Consider the following 22,344-nt stretch of genomic DNA (forward strand, 5'->3'; position numbering starts at 1 on the left):
ACATGAAGTGTTTGTGGTGAAATTCAGTGTGTGCTGGTACCTTTTACCTTTGCTTTGAGGGCAGTCAACAGGGCAGATACAGTGAAGTGCTTTAACTAGAACTTTTCCCACCTCTAAAGCTGTAGACTTAGAAACTGATGTTCAGTCTGCTTTTCATCACTTGCTTTAAACACCTTTCTTTCTATTAGAATTCAATTATACCATAAATGCTGAAGACACATTGAAGTAGAATATACAGGCTCAGTGCTCTGGGATATATCTCAGTCTGCCTTTGCAAGGATCCAACAGAGATTAAGGCCAGAAACAGCATCTATTTTATCCTGCAGCTGTAACAGAGACCCAAGAATAACAACAACAGTGTTTTTAAGTGCTTTATATTTATTATAAAGTATTAATAACTGAATGTATGGAAAATGATTCTCTGTACAAGAGAGTAACATGACAGCTTTTACAAGTTCTGCTATACAGTACATGAAATGCTGCACATTTTTTCAGCCGCTTCGAACAGTATTCGCTATACAAGTCAAAAAGGGTAAACTTAGAAGTTTGTTTATAATACAGTGTGTTAGAAAGCACAAACAAGTAACATTCAAAATAAACAAGCTCCCAAAAATCAAAAGAAATCTTTAGATGGCATGTACACAGATTATACTCAAGTTTCAATATACATGTTATTGTTCCCCACAAGATGCTCCACTTTACTGGATTCCTGGAACATGATGAGAATTGAAGGTGCAAGAAAGGCACCTCTCAAGCCACATAAGAACTGGATAGGCAGAACAGCAATTTCCTGAAGTGTTCTCCACAGTCTTTGGCTCTACTATTTATTACAGCCATATACTGTGGCAACACAAGAAGAGAGACGGGCCTCAACTACCAGTACTGTCAATGCCAATCCAGTTATCTGGGGAGCTTCTAGAGCAATTCAAGGCACTCTTCCCAGTGCTGCCAGCCCACAGAACCCCCTGTGCAGGACACAGCATTTTAAGAGAACAACCAGGCTGGGCTAAAGCATGTTCTTGAACAACATGGAACGAACAGTTCAAAAACTCCTTCAGAACATCCAGTTCAAAGTTCATTTGTACTTCACTTCCCAGGCACACCAGCCTAAGAGAAACATTCGTGTGTGTCACTAACACTTTAAAGCACACTGCTTCAATGTGTTGAGTTGCTTCTGGTTAAAGTGGTGTAAGATATCAGCAGCTTTGAAAATAGTGTTCTTGGGGCATGGTGAACCTAAACTCACAGTAAGTTTTTAAGCCTACTTCACAGTTTAGCAGTTGTCTCCTTTGCTTTTCCTTCTCCTTAAGAGGGAGTGCCTACAATGAATCAGCTTTTACAACTGTTCCGCTTACAACACAAACCAGAATGCCAACACCTCCCGAAAATGTACTCACAGTAAGTTTGCTCTGATGCATGTGGTATTGACACTTAATTGTAAGCTTCTCCCATGATACAAAATAGCTTCTAGATTGAAAAGATTTAAAGATATTGCATGGTTGTATTTTACTTTTGCCTCCCAATCTCATTCCAACTATTTACGGAACTGTAAACAAGTAATTTTTATAGTCCTCAGTACTGTACACCTGCATTCCCAGGAACTGGAATTCAGTGACACCTTCATTAGAGATACAGTAGCCTAAGCACAGTGAAAGTTCTGTCCAGCTGCCCTCTTCATACAGTAACCAACAGGCCACTCCCCCCACATTCACACCTTCAGCTTTCTCTTCTGATCAAAGTAGGCATCAAATCTGGATAACGCATATTCCTGGAGAAATAAAGGACATTCAGTACTCAATACAGTAAACAGCTGTTTTCTTTTTTGGGATGGGGAAACATAATGAAAGTATTAACTGTGTTAGTTTCCTAATCCATCATCTCAACGCACTAATTAGCTCTATTCAGAAGGATAATCTCTCCAGAGGTGTTCTGGCCTCTTAGAATTTCCTCCAGTTTTGTTTAAACTCTTAACACAATTAGCTGCTGCCAAAATGTCATTTAAAAAAAGGTACTAAAAAAGGCCAGGACTTCACTGAAAAGGCTGGCTCCTGCAATATTTCCTGCAAGATACTCCATGTACCTGCCAGTCCTATCACTTTCCAGTACACCAAGCACAGACCAAGAGCCAGACTGATCAGTTTCTCAGGTACAAGCTGCTACCTGGCACAGATACTGCTGCACACTGAACATCACCATGGGACAATGTGTGCACTTCGAGTACTCAGTTCAAAATTCTCACTGCATGTTGGCCTCTCTCTTGCTTGGGATGTCTTACTGCAGAATAATGCTGCACTGCAAGGCCTGACACAAGGCTATACACTCTCTGCATAACAATGGGAACAATTCCTGAAGTTTTTACAGTCTTAGATGTTCTTTACATTCTTAAGGAAAGAGCACAAACTAGTAACAAATGGATTTTTAAAAGCTTTACTCCACTTAGAAGATACCAGTTACTGTGAGAGGCCATTTTATTGCCTTTTCAATAATGTACCACAGGTTATTTAGATTATTCATTTTCAGTTGTGTAGAACTACAATTAAAAAACTTACCAGGTACCCAAACTCAATGGATGAGATCTTTGCTTGTATAATAGACCACAGACCCCAGAAGAAGTGTGATGCAAGGGCAAACCTGAAATTACAAGGCTATGTTATTGAACTAAATACCAGCTAAGTCACAACACCTTATTTCAACGTCCTCTTAGAATAGGATTCCCTAGTTTGGGGATGTCCACGTTTTTCTTCAACTATGATACCATAAAAATAATTCCATTAGCTTCCCCATGAAGAAGTATTCTGTTTACTCCACTATTAGTGTATATCGCATATCTAACACCACAGTGGACAGATTGTTCTTTGCCACATATAAATAGCTTTCAATCTCTCTTGGCTCAAGTTCCTCCACCCAGTGAAATATATATAAGTACAGGTACCACAGTGAAGTCTGAAGATACAGTTGTACAGGAAAGTTACCTGTTAACTTCTACCAACACTTCTTCTTCTAGTTTGGACTTCTCTTCATTGCTCAGATTTTCAAAGCCATCTTGGAATGCAGACAGGTAACTGGAAAGGAAATGAAGCTGGAAGGCAAGTAAACAACTGAGTTACAACTTTTCATCTCAAGATAGATTTGCTTCTTTCAGACCTAGGCACACTTTCTAATAAGTTGGCATTTATTTTTCCAAACACGAACAGTGTTGGACTTAGCTTTAAGATTAATGGTGCTTCCAACAATTGCTTGAAAGTCTGGTTTAAGAAAAGCCATAATATTAGGACAGGCAGCATAGTGCTATTGCCAACTAATTTCACAGTTGCAGTTTACAACTACTGGACTTTTTGCAGTGGATGGCTACACAGCACATAGTAAATAGTCTATCCTGAATAGCTATGAAGTTCCTATGATTTTTAAAGCAAAGGTGGTCAGGATTAGAGGAAGTATTACACTTCAGGAAGTCATAGAGGAAAGATCTTGAGACACAGTAAGTCCAAAAGAACTGAAAAAGAGTTAAGATGTGAAGACTGTGGATATTGGCATTTAATGATGTCTTTTGTGTCTACCTGTTGTTTCTTTGAAGGATATTTAAGAACACTGGCTTTGAAGAATGGGTACTTCTCATACGAGTAATCATACATCCATTCACAGAAGTGATTTCCAATGTCAAATCCTCTGAAAAGAAATAAAGACAAAGTACCTCAGTATTTGCAAACTAGCAATCTGGGGGTTTTTTTAAGCAAACCCAAAATCAAGTTTTAAAGCACTGGGCTACTCAGAACTTACTGCAGTTTTGCTGGAGGTAGAGAATTGATAACCAGAAGACAGCTTTTTGCAAGTTATTAAAAACAATTAGTAAAGAGGGGCAGTTAAGAATGAAACCAGCTACATGAAAATACTAGACTTTGCTACCCAACTTTATACCAATGGAGACAGTAAAAATACTTGAGTATGCACTACATCTCAGCATGAAGTCAGACATCTCTAACACTGGCATTATTGCAGGCAAAGAGATAATATTCACAGTTTTCAACATATTCCACTTTTATATTATTGGAATTCACTGTTTCATTATGTTCCAGCTATGATAATGTTTCATCCTAGGACTATACACACTTAGATCATCGTTAAAAACACTTAACTAGATGGTTGAGAGAAGAAAGAAAAAGCATGTTGCATAACCATGTAGTGAAAAAACTTGTATTCTCATCTCCATAGATGAAAAAGCCATTAGAAAGGCCAGAAAGAAAAAACACAAAAGCAAAGCTGCCCTACATACATATGCACATAAAATCCACCCTTCTCCTCAGCTTCCCACTAGAAAAATTTTGCCATGCAAGCAAGAAGCCATTTGTGCATAAACAAGCCCTCTAGTCTGAACAACGAAGGAGCCCCAACAACTTTGCCTCTGCTGTGTGCCTAAATTCAACAGCATCAGAACCAGAGCTGTTTTGATTAGTTATATTTGCTAACCACAACTAACAGAGCAGAACACAATTTGCTAGAATATACAAGCAATCAGTAGTGCAGCACTTGGCCTCCCTGTAGTATGCAGAAAGGAACAGTTCCATGCTGAAGAGAAAATGAAGTGTTTACCGGTAATTATAGCTGCTGTATTCAAAGTCAATGAGCATCAGCTTTTGGTTTTCTGAACTCTCTCTGCCTTCCAGAAGTAAGATATTACCTGAAAGTTAAGATAATACTGCATATTTAATAATGCAGGAAAACCAGAGAAAAGTAATACTGTGTATCTCAAGGAATGTTGTTCAGCTAATCCCAGTTATCCCTTATATCTGCACGGAAGAATTATAGGTGTGCTGGTCTTGGCAGGGGTAGTTAACTTTCTTCATAGTAGCTGGCACCAGGCTATGTTTGGATTTGTGGTGTTGATAACACAGGGATGTTTTTGTTACTGCTGAGCAGTGCTTCTGGAGAGTCAAGGTCTTCTCTGCTTCACACCCCATCCCAAAAACGGACTGGGGGTGCAGAAGGAGTTGTGAGGAGACACAGCTGAACAGCTGACTTCAGCTGACCAAAGGAATATTCCATACTATGATATCATGCTCACTATATAGAGTGGGAGGAAGGAGTAAGAAGGGATGTTTGGAGTGATGGTGTTTGTCTTCCCATGCCACTGTTGTGTGTGATGGGGCCCTGCTCTCCTGGGGATGGCTGAACACTGCCTGCCCGTGGGTAGCAGTGAATTAATTTCTTTGTTTACTTTGCTTGTGTGAGCAGCTTTTGCTTTCCCTAATTAACTGCCTTTATCTCAGCCCACGAGTTCTCACTTTTACCTTTCCAATTCTCTTCCCAATCTCACTGGAAAGACTGAGTGGCTCAGTTGCCAGCTGGTTTTAGTTAAACCACGACAACAGGAAAAGCCAAATTGCACTGGCTGTTCACCAGCTCTCTGGAAGTTGAGATATGTGATAAACCTTGTAAAGCTGAAAGCAAGGAAGTTTTTTCTGTACAGGGAGAGGCAGGTTTATTCTCCCAAGGATCCTGTTTCCACAGTTTACCTTGCAGCTGGCTCAGGTGGCCCTGTCAGCCTTAGCAATCCATGCTGCATTATTTCCACAGACTGAGATCTCTTAAGTTTCACAGCATCTCTCATATCTGCATAGCACTATCATTGATCATACAACACTTGGGACAGAAATTGCTTTTCAGCAGCCTGAAAGTCACAGTCTCACTCTGCTGTTCTAGTATGTGGCACAACCAGTACCTATACAGAAAGTTTAGGCAATTGCTTATGTCTTTCAATTCACATAGTCACTATAATTCATCTAAAAGACGTCAAGTCTGCCTCTGTCAAGTACCAGTTAGTAAACAAATGTCAAGCAATATCAAGTTCTGAAATAGTGTGAGCCCTCTCTGCAGGTACATCTGTTCTCCATGCCACACTCTTGCACCAACAGAAAAAGCAAGCACAGTATTTCACACACACCCTCCCAATCCTTGGAATTTTAGGCTCTCCAGCCTGCCCCAGCCCTATTATGCTCTGACTCCTCCAGTAGTGCACCATGCCGCATCAGCGGAGAGACTTCAAACTCTACCACTACTGACACCTCAGGTTAGTGGCCTTTACTCCTTGTGCTGCCTGTCCCTATGTGTCTGTCCTTCAGGGCAGTTCCTCAGCCTTAGCTGACAAGGCTGGGACCCCTGACAACAAAACAGCCCTGCACACAGTTCCAGTAGAGCATCCTTCCAACTCAGCCCAGCTAACCCACTGTTCAGGTGACAGGGCACACAAACAGCATACCCAACACACCTTCAGCCTTGCTTCCTTCCTCATCTTTTTCAGTAACTGGCTCAGGAAAATTGTTATTTCTTCCATAACTCCCAGAGAACACTATAAAAAGGTGGATAAGGTTTTCCTAGTGTTTCTTACCAGTACAAGTTAAAAACTGCCAAGTCAAACTACCCTACTCTCCATTTTCACCACTCATTGCACTTTTTCAGCATCTTTCTTTTAAAATTACTGAAGTATATCCTACCCTGATCATGTATATTGCAGCAAAGCAACGTATGGTCTAAAGAGAAAACATGTAAGGCTCCCATCATCAACTGACCTGTACTATCAGAGTTCGAGTAAATTCTTGGCCTAACCCAGTCATGACACCAGAGTTCTCTGAAAAAGCCTGAGGGGTTGCAGAAGCCAACACTTTGCTTTGGTACTGTAGCACACCAGGCAGCTGCTGCTTCAGAGCAGTACCTCCACAACATGGCTACCTCTCAGAAAGCAAACAAGTAACCAGAAAAGGCTCAACAGTACATCACTGAGCAATATTGAAATATTAGCAGCTTACCCTCTTGACAATCATTGTGGCAAAATACAACTGGTGAAGAAGTAGCTTCAAGCATGGCTCTAGAAAAAAATCAACAGAGCATCTTTTAAGTAATGAACCACTAAAGTTCAGTTCCACTTCCAAGTAATTTTGTTGAAAGAATCTGAAACACTATTCCCTCCACACCCTATTTTCTTAATTAGGAGCAAAACATCAGCACAATGAAGTTTGACTTCACTGATCAGTAAGTCAGATCAGCAATTTCATCATAGATTTTGTATTTGTATGAGACTCAGGCTGGTCACAGAACCAAAAACAATCATCAGCTTGCAAAGTAAAATGAAGTATTATACTGTATAACATGTCTGAACAAGTATACAGAAAAATCCATCCAGAAACTGTGGAGATTAGAAGATAGTGGCAGACAAAATAAGCCTACCTTAGATTTTTCATTTCCTGGGGGAGATTGTAACTGAGAAGTTTGTTCAGTTTTCTGGTTTGGGATTCTCTGGTAAAATTAATTCTCAGCACTTGATTTAGATACCTGTTAAAAAAGAAGAGACAATAATACAGGATTTATAACAACAAGTATATTATTCTTCCCATACTATGATACCATTTAAACCAAAAATCAAGGAAGTTTAGAAGAGTTACTGAAGAAAACAATACTGTTGTTCAAGGTAACTGAAGTCCTTCATGTGATAGTTTCTGGGTACAGAGAAAGCTTGTGTTCTCAGGCATTCAGGAAGAATGATCTGCTTATCAAAATTACAACAGGTCACCTTTTTTCCCCATAAAGTATTGCATAACTTACTTTTCCATTGTTCCAAAAAGCCACTTAGGTTCCTTATTAAATGGCATTTTCATGCCATGAAATCTAGCCATCTTCTCAGCTATTTCAGCAGATATGTCAGGTAAGCTTAGTTCTTCAGTGCTTAGTTTTCTGCTCTGTAATAAAATACAGTGTTCTTAAAATAGTTAATTGATTAATTAAGAAGCGTGATTAATTACAAACACTAGCAATTAGGCTCTATGCAGCATAGTGTGAAATACTAGCATAGTACTCAAGCAATACCCTTTTTTGCTCACAGATGAATTTACAAAGTTACTGCCTTTGGAAAAGCTGTCAGCCAGCCCTACTCACAACTTAATCAATTCACTTCTAGATTCAAGACCTGGGGAGTATCACATCTCACACTAAGAATATCTTCAAAGCAGATAAAGTATAAATATTTAAGAACATCAAAAGCATCTGCTCTTGTTGCTGTTAAAGGGAAGTGTTACTCCACAGCTTCCCATGCTATGTTTGGTATCTAACAGGCTTTTTATCTTCATTTATTAGCTTCTGCTAGAGCTGGAGAGTTTTTAGATGTCTCCCCCTGGCAAGAGCTACAGTGGGACTCTCTAACACCCACTCTAACTGTATCAAATTACAGCCAGCAATTACTACAGGCAGCCAAGTATTCCATTCCCCCATCCCTGCTTTTCTGGGCAGTCCAGAGACCTTCCTGTCATGATCAATTAAAACAGCTTCCAGCAGCCCACTAACTAATTATGACCAGGACTTACGGGAATGAATTCCTCCAGTCGCCCTTGTGGGAAGATTCCATACAGCTTTGGGCCAAGTGCTCTCTCTGCAAGAATGGCAAACATAACACTTTCCAGAACCATGGCTTCTGCCCCCTACCAAAAAAATTACAGCATTAGTTGGTGCTTCCACAGAAATTAACTTGGGTGTGCACAATAGCTAAACTGTTACCAAGTGAGAAATTTCAGGGCTAGCTTTGAAAAGACTCACCATTTTACTAAACAAAGTTTCTTGACTAATAACTTTTAGTCTGCTTAGGAGCAATACAAGTATTTTGCTTTCAAGTTTAAAGCTGGGGAGGAAAATACGTATTACTTAACAGGTACTGTTGGTGGGCCAGGTCAAAGGAAAACTGCAAAAACCAAAACACCCTCTCCTCTCTAACCTTTGGGAACTCCACAAATTCATTTCCTGGAGAAGTTCATCTCACTGAAACACAACAGAGGAACTACAAATATTATCCAATATCAGCTATTTTAACACTCTTCAGAACACTGCCCCTCAGAAGGACATTTTAGCTACACAAGTGAATTAAGTAAATGACTGAACAAAACAACTTTTCATTTAGAAGAATGACTTAGGATTTCCTTCCATTAAGCACATTTTAAGTATTCCTTTTTTTTTTTTTTTTTTTAAGTGAGGAAGTAATTTAAGCTCCTGCTAAGGAACGTGTGTGTGAATAAATGTTTTTCCTTTTCTACCACAAAACATACCTCAAGTTTCAGGAACTTTTCTCTATGGCTTTCTTATATCAATAAACTTGGTTCATAACAATGACAAGCAGACAGCTTTTTAATATGAATGCTTAAAAATTAATAGAAATACGAACTATTTAGTCTCAAAAAACCAGTTAAAAATCACTGAAGTGTAACTTTCTGGATAGGTAAGATTATCTGTAAGTAAACACAGAGGTCACATTATAAATCTCTACCTTTAGCAATTATGTTAACCAGAATCCAGCTCTACTCCAATCCTAAAGATCCACCAAGCCTCTGCCTGCTTTTGAGCAGCTCATCTCAAAGTCAGACCCACAACACTTAAAAGCATAAAATTAAGAAAGCTCTCAGGTATTTTTGACCACAGATCCTTTTGCATTATTGCAGGCAGCACAATATCAGATCGTATGTAACTCTATACAAGTTCCACTCTTGAGTACACTCCAGGCAGTACTGTTGATAAATTATTTTTATTATTGCCCCACACCTTGTTGTTCTGAGATCTTCAAGAAATTCTAGCATTTCATATTGAAGTGTAGTAAAGACTCGTGTAACTGTGTTCTGAAGCACTGAGACTTAAGACAATTTGCATACGAATGTATTGCATCTATGTGCTCCACCATTTTCTCATCTCAGTTCCTCAAAGCACCAGATGCTTTATCCTCTAACACACCAAAATTTTTTTAATCATTTCACATGCCCTCACGATCACAGGTCTGAACTCCTCCATTCAGTTCTGAAAGCTAATGCCAAGCACCAAAAAGAAAAGTAGTTATGAGCTACTGAATGTCTACTCTAATTATTAACCAACACTGACTTTGACTGCACCTGGTACAACATCAGGGTGTTTTAAGTCTGTTCCCATTAAGGTGTCAGTTCCTTGTTTTCATATCTTACTGAGAAACCAACACACTATTCTTGGATAACAGAAAGTAGCAAAAAAAAAATGTTATTCATTAAGACATCTCTTCATGCATCAGAAGTGACAAGCACTGGAAGAACTTCCTCTACTGAAGCAGAATGGTCATCTGAGCACCAAGTCCAAGGAGAGTCCAAGGAACAATACCATCTATGTAATCTCAGGAACAAAGGCTTCTCCTCCATAATACCCAAGGGACCTTTTACCACATCTCCACTCCATACACTACTGTCAAACACAGGATAGGTGTGGAAAAACTACTAAAGGACATTAAAAAAAATTCTATAGCATACTTCATATATGGACACAGAACAAATCTGTTATCTGACTCTTCAGATTAATATTCACCTGATGACTTTAAAGGATCAAGCATTGTAACCAAGGAAATGATGTACCATAGTGCCTTCAAACACTTTGCAATATACTTATGCTGCCAAGACAACAACCTGTTATTTTAAGATCTCTCAGTTTTGACCAGTTTCAGAGATGCATACATAAGCACTTGTATTTAGATTTCTGGAGAAGATTGGACCACTAATGTTTTTAAATGAATACCTAGAAATCAATGTTTTATTTCAAACCTGACAATTATACACATTTTTTACAAGACTTTCCCAGGATGCAACTCCCATACAGGCAAAGACAGAACAAAAGCCTTTCTACACTTCAGTTGGAACTGAAGCTTCTGCTTTTTTCCTGCCTTAACAAAAAGTTCACTATAAAATACACAAAGTAGTCATATTCTAAGGAAAATTACTGCAAATGATAGCAAAACCAAAGTAAAACATAAATAATTCCTGTTAGAAGGCCTTATGAGCTGACATAAGACTATCCAATGTCTAGACACAATTGTCACACACCAGGCAGCTCAGACACTACAATGCTTTTGCTAGTGAACCCAGAAAATTTTATTCTCTAAAGGATGTCATCTCCTCTAATAATCTAGACACAAGAAAATTAACGAATCCATCCTGACAGTAATTCTTGAGAACACTGATTCAACAGTGAATTTTCAGCACTATGAGATTAACAGCAGAAACCAACCTATCAGCAGAGAATCACTATTTTCAAGCAACAAATACCACAAATGAAGTTCTGAAGTTCAAAATCTTGTTTCCTGTACTGCAAAACTTCTATGAGCTTCTGGTACTAGGGTGGGGCTTGCTTGGGCTTTTGTTTTCTTTTATAACTTTAGGGTTTTTTTTTTTTTTTGTTTTTTTTTTTTTACAGGATTGTGGTAGAGGAGAGATCAAGCCATCTCCATTTTTCATCTTTGAAAAAAACTGAGGTATCAAACCAGTACATTTTTCAGTTCAATCTTGGTTCAACTGACTGAAGCTGTTCCAGTAAGCTAAACAAAGGTCAACAAAACTTCAAAACCAGTCACTCAACAACAAAAAATTTAAAACCAGTTTCAACCCCCTAGAAAGAAAAAAACTCCAAACCAAACAAGTGCTTGAAAATGTTTCAGATGGCATTCCCAGCAGGCAAAAATACAAGGGGAGAAAAGCAGCATTTATCAATTGAGTAAAATATACTTTTCCCTAGTTACTGCCAAAATCATTACAGAGCTGAAAACAGAGTACATAACCAAGGCATCTGGCTAGCATGCTGCAATGTTATCCCTTACTGAAAAAAATACTGCCAGGGTAGAAAACTAAATTACCAAATCCTGTTCAGATGACTTTATGAAAAGATACACTCAGCTAAACATTATGCTGCAGGAGAAGAAATGGCTCCAAATGCAAGAACTTTAAAGTTTGCAGAGCAGAGATGATCCAAGCACACTGCTAATCAGGAACACTTCATGTTCAAGAGCATTTTCTCTCCAGCTCCATGTACTTTCCTAAGGAGTTCATCAACTTATTAAAAAATTAGTGATTAGGTAAAGCAGAGAACTGATGTTCATCTACTTAAGAAGAAAGAGTCTAAAACTAGAAATAGCAGTACTGATACCAATATTCAAAATGGCAAGAAACCATTTAGGGTAGAACTGGGGGGGCTGTTTCTTCATAATGTGGGATGCTTAAATCTTTCCAGACTATGTCCAGACACTCACATTATAATGCTGCTTCTGTGAGCAAATAAATTTCTTCATTACTTTTTACATTTTCTAGACACAGTCCAGGTGGAGTAACTACTGGTTTAAAACAAGCAGGATCACCACATTTCCCTATAATCCATAAAATTCTGTGAAATAATCAAATTTCATTACTCACTTGCAAGTCATTTTCCTTCTGAGACTGTACAGACTCTCCCTTATTACAGGACCTCTATGAATGAGAAAAAGCAAACACAATGAGAAGATGAAATTTAAAGTTATTAACCTGCAACCACCAGAACAACGGGAGTAGAAGTACCAGCTACAATTAACTAGAAGTCTCAACACTCTCTTAGATCTCTGACAGCTACAGCACTAGTATCCATCTGACCTCTGACCACCACACTTTCAACAACTCCAAAATCTTTCAAAAGGATGTGCCACTGAGACCACGTCACTCCTGTAAATACCTGATTTTAACACATTTTTTATTGTTTCCCAGTCTTTCAAAAGAAGATTTAAATGCACCATAAGCTCAGAGGAACGTTTTTAATTAAGAGAAAATTAAGTCCCTCTGCATGACATCTGGGATGAGATTCTTCCAGCCAAAGCACTTGAGACACATTACAGAGATTACATAAAAGCCTTAGACTATTGGAAGAGGCATGTTATGAAGGTTGCAAAGCACTTCTTTTTCTTATTACCTTATTTGCCAAATTTTTTTGTGGCTAGAACTTCCTTGTTTGAGCATGCTGTCTAGGCTGTATGTCCAGTGTACCACTGGCTGTGCAAATCCAAGATTTTTCTTAGAGTGAATTGCCTGTGTAAGCTAAAGGTGTCTCAGTAGGAACCACAGTATACTAGCAAAACTTTAACAAGTGCCATGCATAATGTATTGTGCTAGGGTTGTTAAGAGTCATTATAAAGCAATTTCAGAATATTAAACCATACCCACAGCAACTGAACCCTCAATGGCACATGCTTTTAATAGAGCTGCACATTTAAAATTCAAGATGTATTAAAACCCTTGTCCTTTAAAGGGCTTGAAGGTAAGGAGAGGAGAAAGCAAATATCTGCTTAGAATTAGTGACAGTTTGTGGCTGCTATTTATGTTGCAATTCCAGCACTGACTGTTTAAACCAGACTAGCTTTAGAGGCCCATAAAGGCAGCCTGCATCTCCACCTTCTGAACACAAACATTGCATTCACAGAACCAGTGCATACCTTTCTGTTCCAAAGCTCTAACGTGTCCAAAACAAGGGTGGAAATATGAACTTAATGGAATACAGTTAAGCAACACCAGCTGCCTTAAGTACAATACAACAAGCTAATGATTTACACAAGCTATGCAGTTACAGTATTTCAGAAGCTATAGAAGAAGGATAGTTAACATCAATCGATGGTCTTTCAGCAAGTACTTCCCATAACACTACTATGTAAGTTTAAAACAAGACAATATGGAAACTACTATTACTTTATATTACTTTCAAGGAAATTAATAAAGTCCAAACATATTCACTACAGCTAAACATGTATCTACTCAATAGCATTAAAATCATTTACAGAGGGCTTCTCTGAACAAGCATGTTCTACATCAATACCACTCTCAGATTTTTCTTGAGCAGTCAGAAAGTTACTCACCATTCAGGAGTCTTTCCTGATAAATGGTGCTCTCAGAATGGTTCAGTTCAATCAGAAGGTAAGCACATTTTCCTAAGAACCTGAACTGGCATCTGCTTTCCAGAAGTCATACTGTATAAAGAGCTAGCCAGTTCCAAGACTCCACCTCAAATTAGTGTTGGAGACAGCCTAATGGCATCTACTGTGCCATTAGAAAAGGACAGTTAGGGCTTTACTGCAGAGTCATCACAAGAGGAGACTTCTGCAGCATCCCTTCCCTCTTTTCTGTTCCCTCAGCATGAAGCATTAGTTTCCAGAAGAAAACAAATACAAATATATAAATAGCTTTCAAATATGAATGGGAGCTTGGAGAGGATCAGTCTTCACAAGTGGCCATGGACTCAGCCTAGGATTAGGAAATTCTTCACTATATATGGCCAAAGAGAACAAAGTAAGCAGGATGCAATATTATGTACCAGAAGTTTAAGAGTTTAACAGATTAAAGTAGTAGAATTTGATTGTTTCCTGATTCCACAATCACCTATGAGAACAGTGGTTCAAAATTAAGCACATCATAATTTGATCAATTTATTTAGCTCACTTGGCTAAATCAATCAACTGCAGTTTTTCCATAACTCTAATAGCCTACTCCAACTAATGTCCAATTCTGGGAGCTATTTACTTCGCCAGAAATGAGGAGATTTTAATTACCTGCAAAAGAGAATGACTGAGTAACTGCTACAGCTTTTTAATTGCTCTCTCTACATGGAAACTAACTCAAAATGGACACATGTTCCACAGCTTCAAGATTTCTTCAAATATTTGCTCAGGGCTTCTTTTATTGTGGGAAGATTTCTTCTCAAAGCCCTGAGAAAGTTCACTACAGTTTTAGTAAGAGAGGACAACTATATTCAACAGAAGTTGTTTAGAGCCTAGTTTGTGATCATGTAAATTTATTTTAATGCAGGATACAAGATAAAGGTCCAAGAATGGGAAACAGTGCACATTGATCTGTGATCAGATGACCAGACAGTGTTTATACATCTGGCAATTTGATACAGAAAATTGAGTTCAACCATTATCTTCCTAATACCGACAATTTATTTCTCTTGTAGCTGAAAGATGAAGTCTCTTATCAAAAAACCCAAATGATGCCTGGCTAGAGAATTCTGTACAGAGAAGGAACTTTTATCTCTTTTTTTTTCCCCTACATCACTTTGAGCTCTGCTCACAAATTTAAATCTAATATAACTTGATTTTTCTGAGCTTACTCAGCTTTAGTTTTCAATATTTCAAAATACTGCAATACTTTGAAATAGATAAATCCCTAGGAATTCAAATCTCAAGAAATCACAACATTACAAGGAACTGCCTCAGAGGTTAGAGGTGAACCTGCACAGGGGAAACTTTTCTAAAAGCTGTTGGAAGACATCAATTTGAACTTCAGTTTATAGAACAAAACCAGCTTTAGATTCAGCAATAACTATTTCTGCTTCTAGGGATCTGCCACTGATCACTTATCCCTGTCAGACCTTAGGAACTGATACTAATTTGCTGAAGTCCTAAAAATCTAGCACGTGAAGAATTCCTAATTCAAGCTCTACCAAAGCCACAACTCCAATCCTCTACATATCAAGTTACCATTCTGTTATGAGGGAGCAGAGAAAAGGAAGGGACAGTTTTTTGATATTCTGTTATTGCTGTAAACATTCAGATGCACAGACAGTAGCTGGTGCTACTTAAGGCTTACTTTTAAACAACGAAATCCAGTACTAAAGAAAATGAAAGCTGTAGAGAATGCTCCACTTCAGAGATCTCATACTATACCGTGAATCGTGTCTGTCACCTGGAAACCAGAGTGCTCTAGGCACGATCGCATGGGCAAGCCTGCAGCAGAGAACACATGCATATACAACTAAAGTGGTACATTACCCCCAGAACACCCTTAATGCCACCCAACACAAATATATCCCCGTAAGAGGTGCTTGGTTTCTCTCAAGCCGTCTGCCAGTGCCAGGGATTTGTAGTTACTCCATGCTACAAACAGACATGGACACCAACAACCACAGAAGACGTTGATAATTACAGTTACACAGCAGTCTGCATTTTATTTAGTTACACAAAATAAAAGGCAGCAAGGCAGGTATGGAAAAAGATTTACCACAGAACTGTGGCAACCATTTATACTCATTTTGCATCTGCTCACATAGAAATTGAGACCAGAAAGGAACATTAGGTATACTGGTTTGTTTTTCCTCATTTGTATACAAGATTGTTTTGGCTGTTGTACAGTAACAGAGCCCCAGTGAATCAGAGTTCAAGGTTCTTTTGGCATGTGTAAAAGAATGGGAATCAATCCCTGAGTTACCTTTTGATAGGTGAACTTAAATTTCACCTTAATTTGAGCTTTTGTTGATGCCACCTTATGTTGAAATCCTATTAGCATTTTCAAGATGCTATTCTGAATTTAAGTACAAACACTACAGTGATATACATATGACATCCAATTTTAAAGTTTGGACATTAAATGGCATATTGTTGGATAACCTTTTGCTTCAGTTGTTAACACTAATACAACCAACAGTTAAAGACATTTTGCCATTACAAGCTTTACTTTCAATGCTCCCCTTTAAATTTAGCAACTACGTTGGAGCAAGAATAAGTGAAGCAGAGTAAGATGTTTCCCTTTTTTCAGGGTAGGACATATCTGCATTGTGCCTCAAACATTGGAGTTTTAATGTGGTTAGTACTTTAACCTGTCACAAGTACAATACTTGTCTTAAAAAAAAGTTCTGCTCAAGGATATACTCAAGAGAAGTCCTTGATTAATGAACATCCATGCCAGTGTGACCATTCATAATAATGGCCGAGCCAGCACAGTTCATCTCCACCCAGTTCCCCCCACAACAGTCATGCACACAAAAAATTGGCTTAAATGTATCAGCTATGACAGAGGAAGGCACAAAGCCTTCCCTGTGTGGCAGCTTTAGCCAGCTGGCATGGTTTATATTGGATGAGTTTCATGTACTGACATTTGTGTCTTCCAAAAGTCATAATAAGCAAACTGGAGCTATTTTCAAAACTGAAAAAAAGGTTCCTTTAAAAGGTGGCTCAAAGAATTATGGTGCCAGTATCATTCATTCTCAAGTTAGTAATGAGGGATCTATTTTTCACTTGTATTCAAAGTTTAAATCCAAACTTGTCTTCTGTATGTTCAACAATTTGGTGCAGGTTGCTATAGTTACACAGTATTTACAGTAAAGGGATAAAAAGGACTGATATCACTGGTTTGTGCTCCAATTTCAACAGAAGGTAAAATGGACAAGAGTTAAAACATGCTACAAAGGCTCAAACAAACAAGTGGTAACTACTAATACCCAGTGGCAGTTACAATCAAGTAATTGAGAATTAAGTTATGATTTTAGCGTAAGGTCTCAAAACTCAACTTACTTAAGCAGTGTCCCTTAATTTCTACAGGGTTTTTAACTTAACCAACTTTACTAAAAATATCAAATTACTCCCACATAACAGACTTGTCATAACATTCTGCTTATGCCACCCAGAAACTCACAGGACTCCTACGTGAGGTTTTCAAAATACCCAATGAAACAGTTTGCTTATATTTTAACTTGCATTTAAGCTAAAGGGGCTGGAAGAGACAAATGTTTGTTGACAAAAATTGTGAACCTCAATGCAATCAAAGTTTTACCTTGGGACTTTCTCTGCTTACTTAACCATTAGTGAACTGCACCAACAAGAGCAGTCATTTCACTGCCACTATGGAAATAAAGGAAGTTAGACATCTCAAAAGATCCTTCAACACCAAGAGCAGAAAGGTTAGAAAGTTATGAACACACTTTCAATTTCAAATCAAATTAGTTCTGATTTTAGAGCCCAAAAATTTATTTTGATTTCTTCAGTGGATAGGGGCAGAGAAGAGGCAAGTTAAAAAATACTCTGAGGGAAGAAGAGGGCAACCAAATTCTAGGGTCTACTTTATTTTTCCTTTGAAATATTAGGGAAAGGCCATATTTCTTTACAGCTCTTGGGAAACAGAAGCTCTACCACTACTAGTTTTACAGCCCATGTTCCTACTCAAGCTTTCTACATATTAACTCAGCATTACATTGAAACCATTAATTCTTAAAAAGAACCCCAGCTTAGCATCAATCCTAGGAGTCATTTTGAAAACAAAGTTTCATACCACCATTTTTTTCACTCTTTTAGTTTCTTTTTAGAACTAAAGACTATTTAAGCTTGAATTGCTGAATTTCTACACACGTTTCTTGTTTAAGAGTTTAACTTTCCCAACACACATATGGTGCTGTAGCCAAGCAATTCATGCTATTCCAAACCACTGGAATATTTTACATATTTCTGGTAAAGTTTGTTACCACAGGAAAGTTAACAACTCACATAATATAATAAAGGAGCATTTCAAAGTCAGTAAAGCAACAGTATCTAATGAGACTTTTAATAGTAAGCTTAGTCAAGACAGCAGAAGCAGGAAGAATGGGCTGAAATTTCAGGAACAGAAAATCTTCTGCAGACATTGGACCAGTTGTTCAAATCAAGTGACTGAGTACTGGAAAATACAAAAGTAATGGATAATAAAACCAGACCCTCTAAGTCAAATAGAAACAATTGCCAACATACAGGTGTAATGTTATGAAGCTGCAATTTTTCATAAGGTTAAACACTTATGTTATGATTGCTTATTTACAATATAATCAAGCGTGTAGCAGGGATGAATAAGAGAAGATCTGCTGTACAGTCCTAGAGTAACAGTCTGTCAGCTTTAGAAGAGACCACATTTACAAAATAGTCTTGCTTTTAACTGTTACTATTTGAAACAGATTTGCCAACCACTTCCCTTAAGGTGTGACAAATTTCAATACTATTTACATTTTACTAACCGAATAAAAGTAACATTAAAAGAGTTCGACAAAACATCCGGTTAAGCTTCTATGCCAGCTATAAGGCATTTCACACATTCAGGAAAGCATGTTTTGGAATGAGATAACTGTACAGTATTGATGTTCATGCTTCATTTTTGTTCTAAAACTATCTATCAAATTTTCTAGCAACACAATTACCCATGATATCTAATAAAATGCTTGAGCAGTGTACAAGCTTGACAAAACCTTCAACTAATCTCCAAGATTCATAAATGCTACCAAGATTAAAATTAAGCAGTTTAGTCTCTTGCAATCTAGCTAGTTATGTCAAAGTCCTACATTCTCTACAGAAGCAAGTTTTTCTGAAACACCACCATCCAAACTTAAGACCATAAACAAAACGTTAGTGCTCAAACAAACAGCAAATGAGCCGTCAGCTAACACACGCCAGTCGGGATCTGTGTAGAAAGGAGTGTAAGTTCTAGACAATAACAAACCATGAGGAAAACTGCTTTCAGCTTGCAATCTACCCCCCAGCACAGAAACATTCCCTAAAGGATAAAGCATAGTGTCACAAATGGAGATCGCCAAACACATTATAGTGAAGCTACAGAACCCCTCCCACACCCAAAGCACTCTATGGACTCACCATCTGCAGGATTGCACCATATAAACGCAGGAGAACTTTCCGTGGTTCATCTGCAACTGTCTCAATGGTATCAGGTAGCGAGCACTGAAACAGCATGTTGCTGAGGCCACCTCTGAGGACAGAGAAATACATTGATTAGCTGACTTGGATAAGCACACGTTTTGTTTTCAACAAATTAGAGGTGCACTAAACATCCTTTTGGTGTGATTAACTGGTCTTCTCTAACAATAAAGTTTTCCAACAGTACCAATAACTCATAAAATACAAGGCTTAGATAAAACAATGGCAGCTTCATGCTTCTTAATGTATAGTTCACCACCCATATCGATTGATCCAAAACACAGCTCAAGCTATGAACAAACTGATGTAAAATGCAACAAACAACTATGTAGACCTCTGTAAATTATTTTCAGTGATGCTGGAGTCTTGTAAGATATACTTGGCTGCACAAGCAAAATGATGGCAGAGTAAGTTTAAAACCATGCAGTGAATATAAAACTAAGTTTGAATTAAGAGCTGCTATCACTGGGATTGGCAGCTACAAAATTCAGCTATGAAGATTTAACCTGAATACCTGTGCTACAGCATTGCTGATGAAAGTCTTACTTCTGCTGTCTTTCTTAGGGACACATTTTCAATTTTGAAATTTACAATTAAAGCCGCTCTTTATTTAAAAGAAGTTGCTCATGTATTTATCAAATCTAAAATCACACTCAGTTCCTCTGATCTAGTATCTATCTAGATTGATAAAGCTATGGAAAACAAAACAAATGCTGTCATTTTTTCCTGTAAAACCACTGTTATTAAACAGTAATTATATGGAAAAACCAGCATGTTTGTGTATCATCTGAATGACTGAAGCATAGCTCTCCCTAGAGTGTATCTGTATTGATGAGATTTTAAGTTTCTTGATGTTCTAGTAGCTCCTTAAGAACACCCATCTACTCAACCCACATTCTTTACTGCATTGCTTTTCTGCATTCTTTTCATTATCATTATGTTCATTGATGTGATTTTCAAATTCCCCTTCTGCAAGTGATTTTGCCTATAATATATACTACCTTGCAGTGACCTTAGATTCCAAGAATCCACAGCAGATCCAAAATGTAGTGGCTAAAATGCAGTTCTCAGTCCTAACCTGACATTCCTCTCAATGCTTTTTTTTTTTTTTTTTCAAATATTCTTCCGGGCTCTCTTTCAACACAGTGGGGAAGCAGAAAAGACTTTCTGGAGAAAAAGCCTACCAAGAAGGAGGCAAAGGCTGGCCTACATATCCAAAGTCAAGAACTGAGAAGAAAAAAAGAAATCTCAAGAAAACAGAGTAAAACAGCAGCTGCACAATATGCTTAAGAAAGGAGACAGAAAAGAACCAGGTGGCTTGGCAGGCATCCAAAAAAGGATGTTCAGAGACAAGATATGAAGTAACTTTGAACCATGAAGGTGAACAGGTTCGAAAAAAACCCAAGAGACAGATGGAAAGGATATCAAAGGAACAGCAGAGCCAGCTATTCAGAGGCAATCCCAACATTGGTTAGTTACACTAACTACACTTCTGGCTTTATCTGAACTGTGCTAGACAGATTTTTTTGAAAAAAACATTTGCCACCTTTTCTAAGCTTCTGACGAACTTTGGTGAAAACATCAATACTTAAATAAAAGAACTAAGCACACTGAGAAATATTTTGCAAGAAATATTGGACTAAAGCTCAAGAATCTGCATAGTTACATGACTTAAACAAATGCTCAGCCTGCATACAGTGTGTGAAAGCCCAGAAACTCTTCTTTTTTTATACCAGACAAGCCAAACTGGAGTGCCTTAGTGATGCTGAACTCCATTAAACGTAAGTTTCACTGTAGTTTAAGTTCACTATAACACTTAGGACTTCAAAAGTTACCTGGAAAAGTTATCAAGGAAATCCATACAGGAGCATAACAAAAGGCACTGTTCTCTTGAAAGGTCAGTAGACTCAGCAGCTTGTTTAAAGGTCAAAAGGGCACATCTTACTCATACAGATAAAGCTACCAGTTACTTTACTAACAGCTGTTCAGGAACAAGATTTTGCAATATTGATGGACGCATTGGAGAAGGCACACTGATATAAACCAGAATCAGCAAACCAGTATGATGCATCTTCCAGAGATGAAAGTGGTGAGAAGACTTTTGCCAAAAAAAACCTGCCAATTAGCATGGCTTTATACATCTTTAAGTTTCAGCTCATCTTCTCTTCTGCCAAATCTGGAAACCACCAAGCCATTTTGAAGTGGTGTCTCACATGGGAGGTTTCCAAGAAATACAAAGATAACTGTGCTAAAATGTAAGGCTTTAGAAAGTAAGTACCAAAGGCAGCAATACACACTAATACAGATGAAAACTTAATTAAGCAACTCAAACTAGACATATCAGACTAGCCTACTGGTTAGGGACTGTACTGGTTTTGTAAAAATTCTCTCCCTTCATAAACTCCTTATGATCATGTCAAGTGAAGAGAAATGATCTAGAAAAACAAATACTACCTGCACTGGGTCTCAGTGAGTTTCTAATTTTTCAATAAAGCTTTTAAAATAAATTTAGAAATGAGAAGAATGTGTTTTAATCATACTTTTATACATCAGAGCTTTATCAACTGTTTATGCTCCCTTAGCTACCTAGGGTAGATGTGGGCATATTTTGTGTATGGACAAAAGTAGAAACACTGGGAAAGTAAACTGACAACAGTATCCTTTGAAACTACCTGACTCCACCTTTGATCAGGCAGAATGATCAATCTGGAAGATGTGAGACAAGTGGTGCATAAAGAGCAATCTTTGAACTAACATCGGTTTAGTTAAAGTAAAATAAAGATGCGATTTAATTCCGCAAAGAAGGCAAAGACCTCAAACACATTACATCATATTGCTTTAGAACGTTCCCAATTTACATACTTCTGCTGCCAACGTGCTGAGTCACAAGCACTCGCTACTGTATGCTGTAAAAGATGACTCACATCACCGGTACACTGCGTTTACCTGACGACTTCTCAGTGCGGAGCAGCCAGGGCCGGCCCAGCAGGGCCCCTTCCCCCGGCAGGGAGCTCGGGGCGCGGTGCAGCGGTTTCTGCCGGCTCCATCCCTCTCCCAGCCCGGCGCAGGGCCCC

General features: G+C 38.2%; 1 protein-coding gene across 5 annotated transcripts; it reads right to left on the minus strand.

The window, feature by feature from the left end:
• Nucleotides 1-357: 357 nt before the first annotated feature.
• Nucleotides 358-22,320, minus strand: CHKA (choline kinase alpha). 5 transcript variants are annotated; one of them, XM_008639649.2, is made up of 12 exons: nucleotides 22,217-22,320; nucleotides 19,211-19,322; nucleotides 12,222-12,275; nucleotides 8,349-8,462; nucleotides 7,594-7,727; nucleotides 7,219-7,323; nucleotides 6,801-6,859; nucleotides 4,588-4,675; nucleotides 3,558-3,666; nucleotides 2,973-3,079; nucleotides 2,550-2,631; nucleotides 358-1,768 (listed from the first exon to the last, which is right to left on the minus strand). In XM_008639649.2, the coding sequence occupies exons 2-12, from the start codon at nucleotides 19,304-19,306 to the stop codon at nucleotides 1,709-1,711; spliced, it is 1,008 nt and encodes a 335-aa protein (XP_008637871.2). In that variant the 5' UTR covers nucleotides 19,307-19,322; nucleotides 22,217-22,320; the 3' UTR covers nucleotides 358-1,708. The 5 variants fall into 5 exon arrangements, with proteins under 5 accessions (XP_008637871.2, XP_017597248.1, XP_017597245.1 ...); XM_017741759.1 differs by lacking the exon at nucleotides 22,217-22,320 and adding an exon at nucleotides 15,491-15,550 and having other exon boundaries at nucleotides 19,211-19,284; XM_017741756.1 differs by lacking the exon at nucleotides 12,222-12,275.
• Between the last annotated feature and the right edge of the window lie 24 nt (nucleotides 22,321-22,344).

The sequence above is a fragment of the Corvus brachyrhynchos genome, unplaced genomic scaffold, assembly GCF_000691975.1.
Source record: "Corvus brachyrhynchos isolate BGI_N302 unplaced genomic scaffold, ASM69197v1 scaffold115, whole genome shotgun sequence".
NCBI classification, from domain to species: Eukaryota; Metazoa; Chordata; class Aves; order Passeriformes; family Corvidae; genus Corvus; species Corvus brachyrhynchos.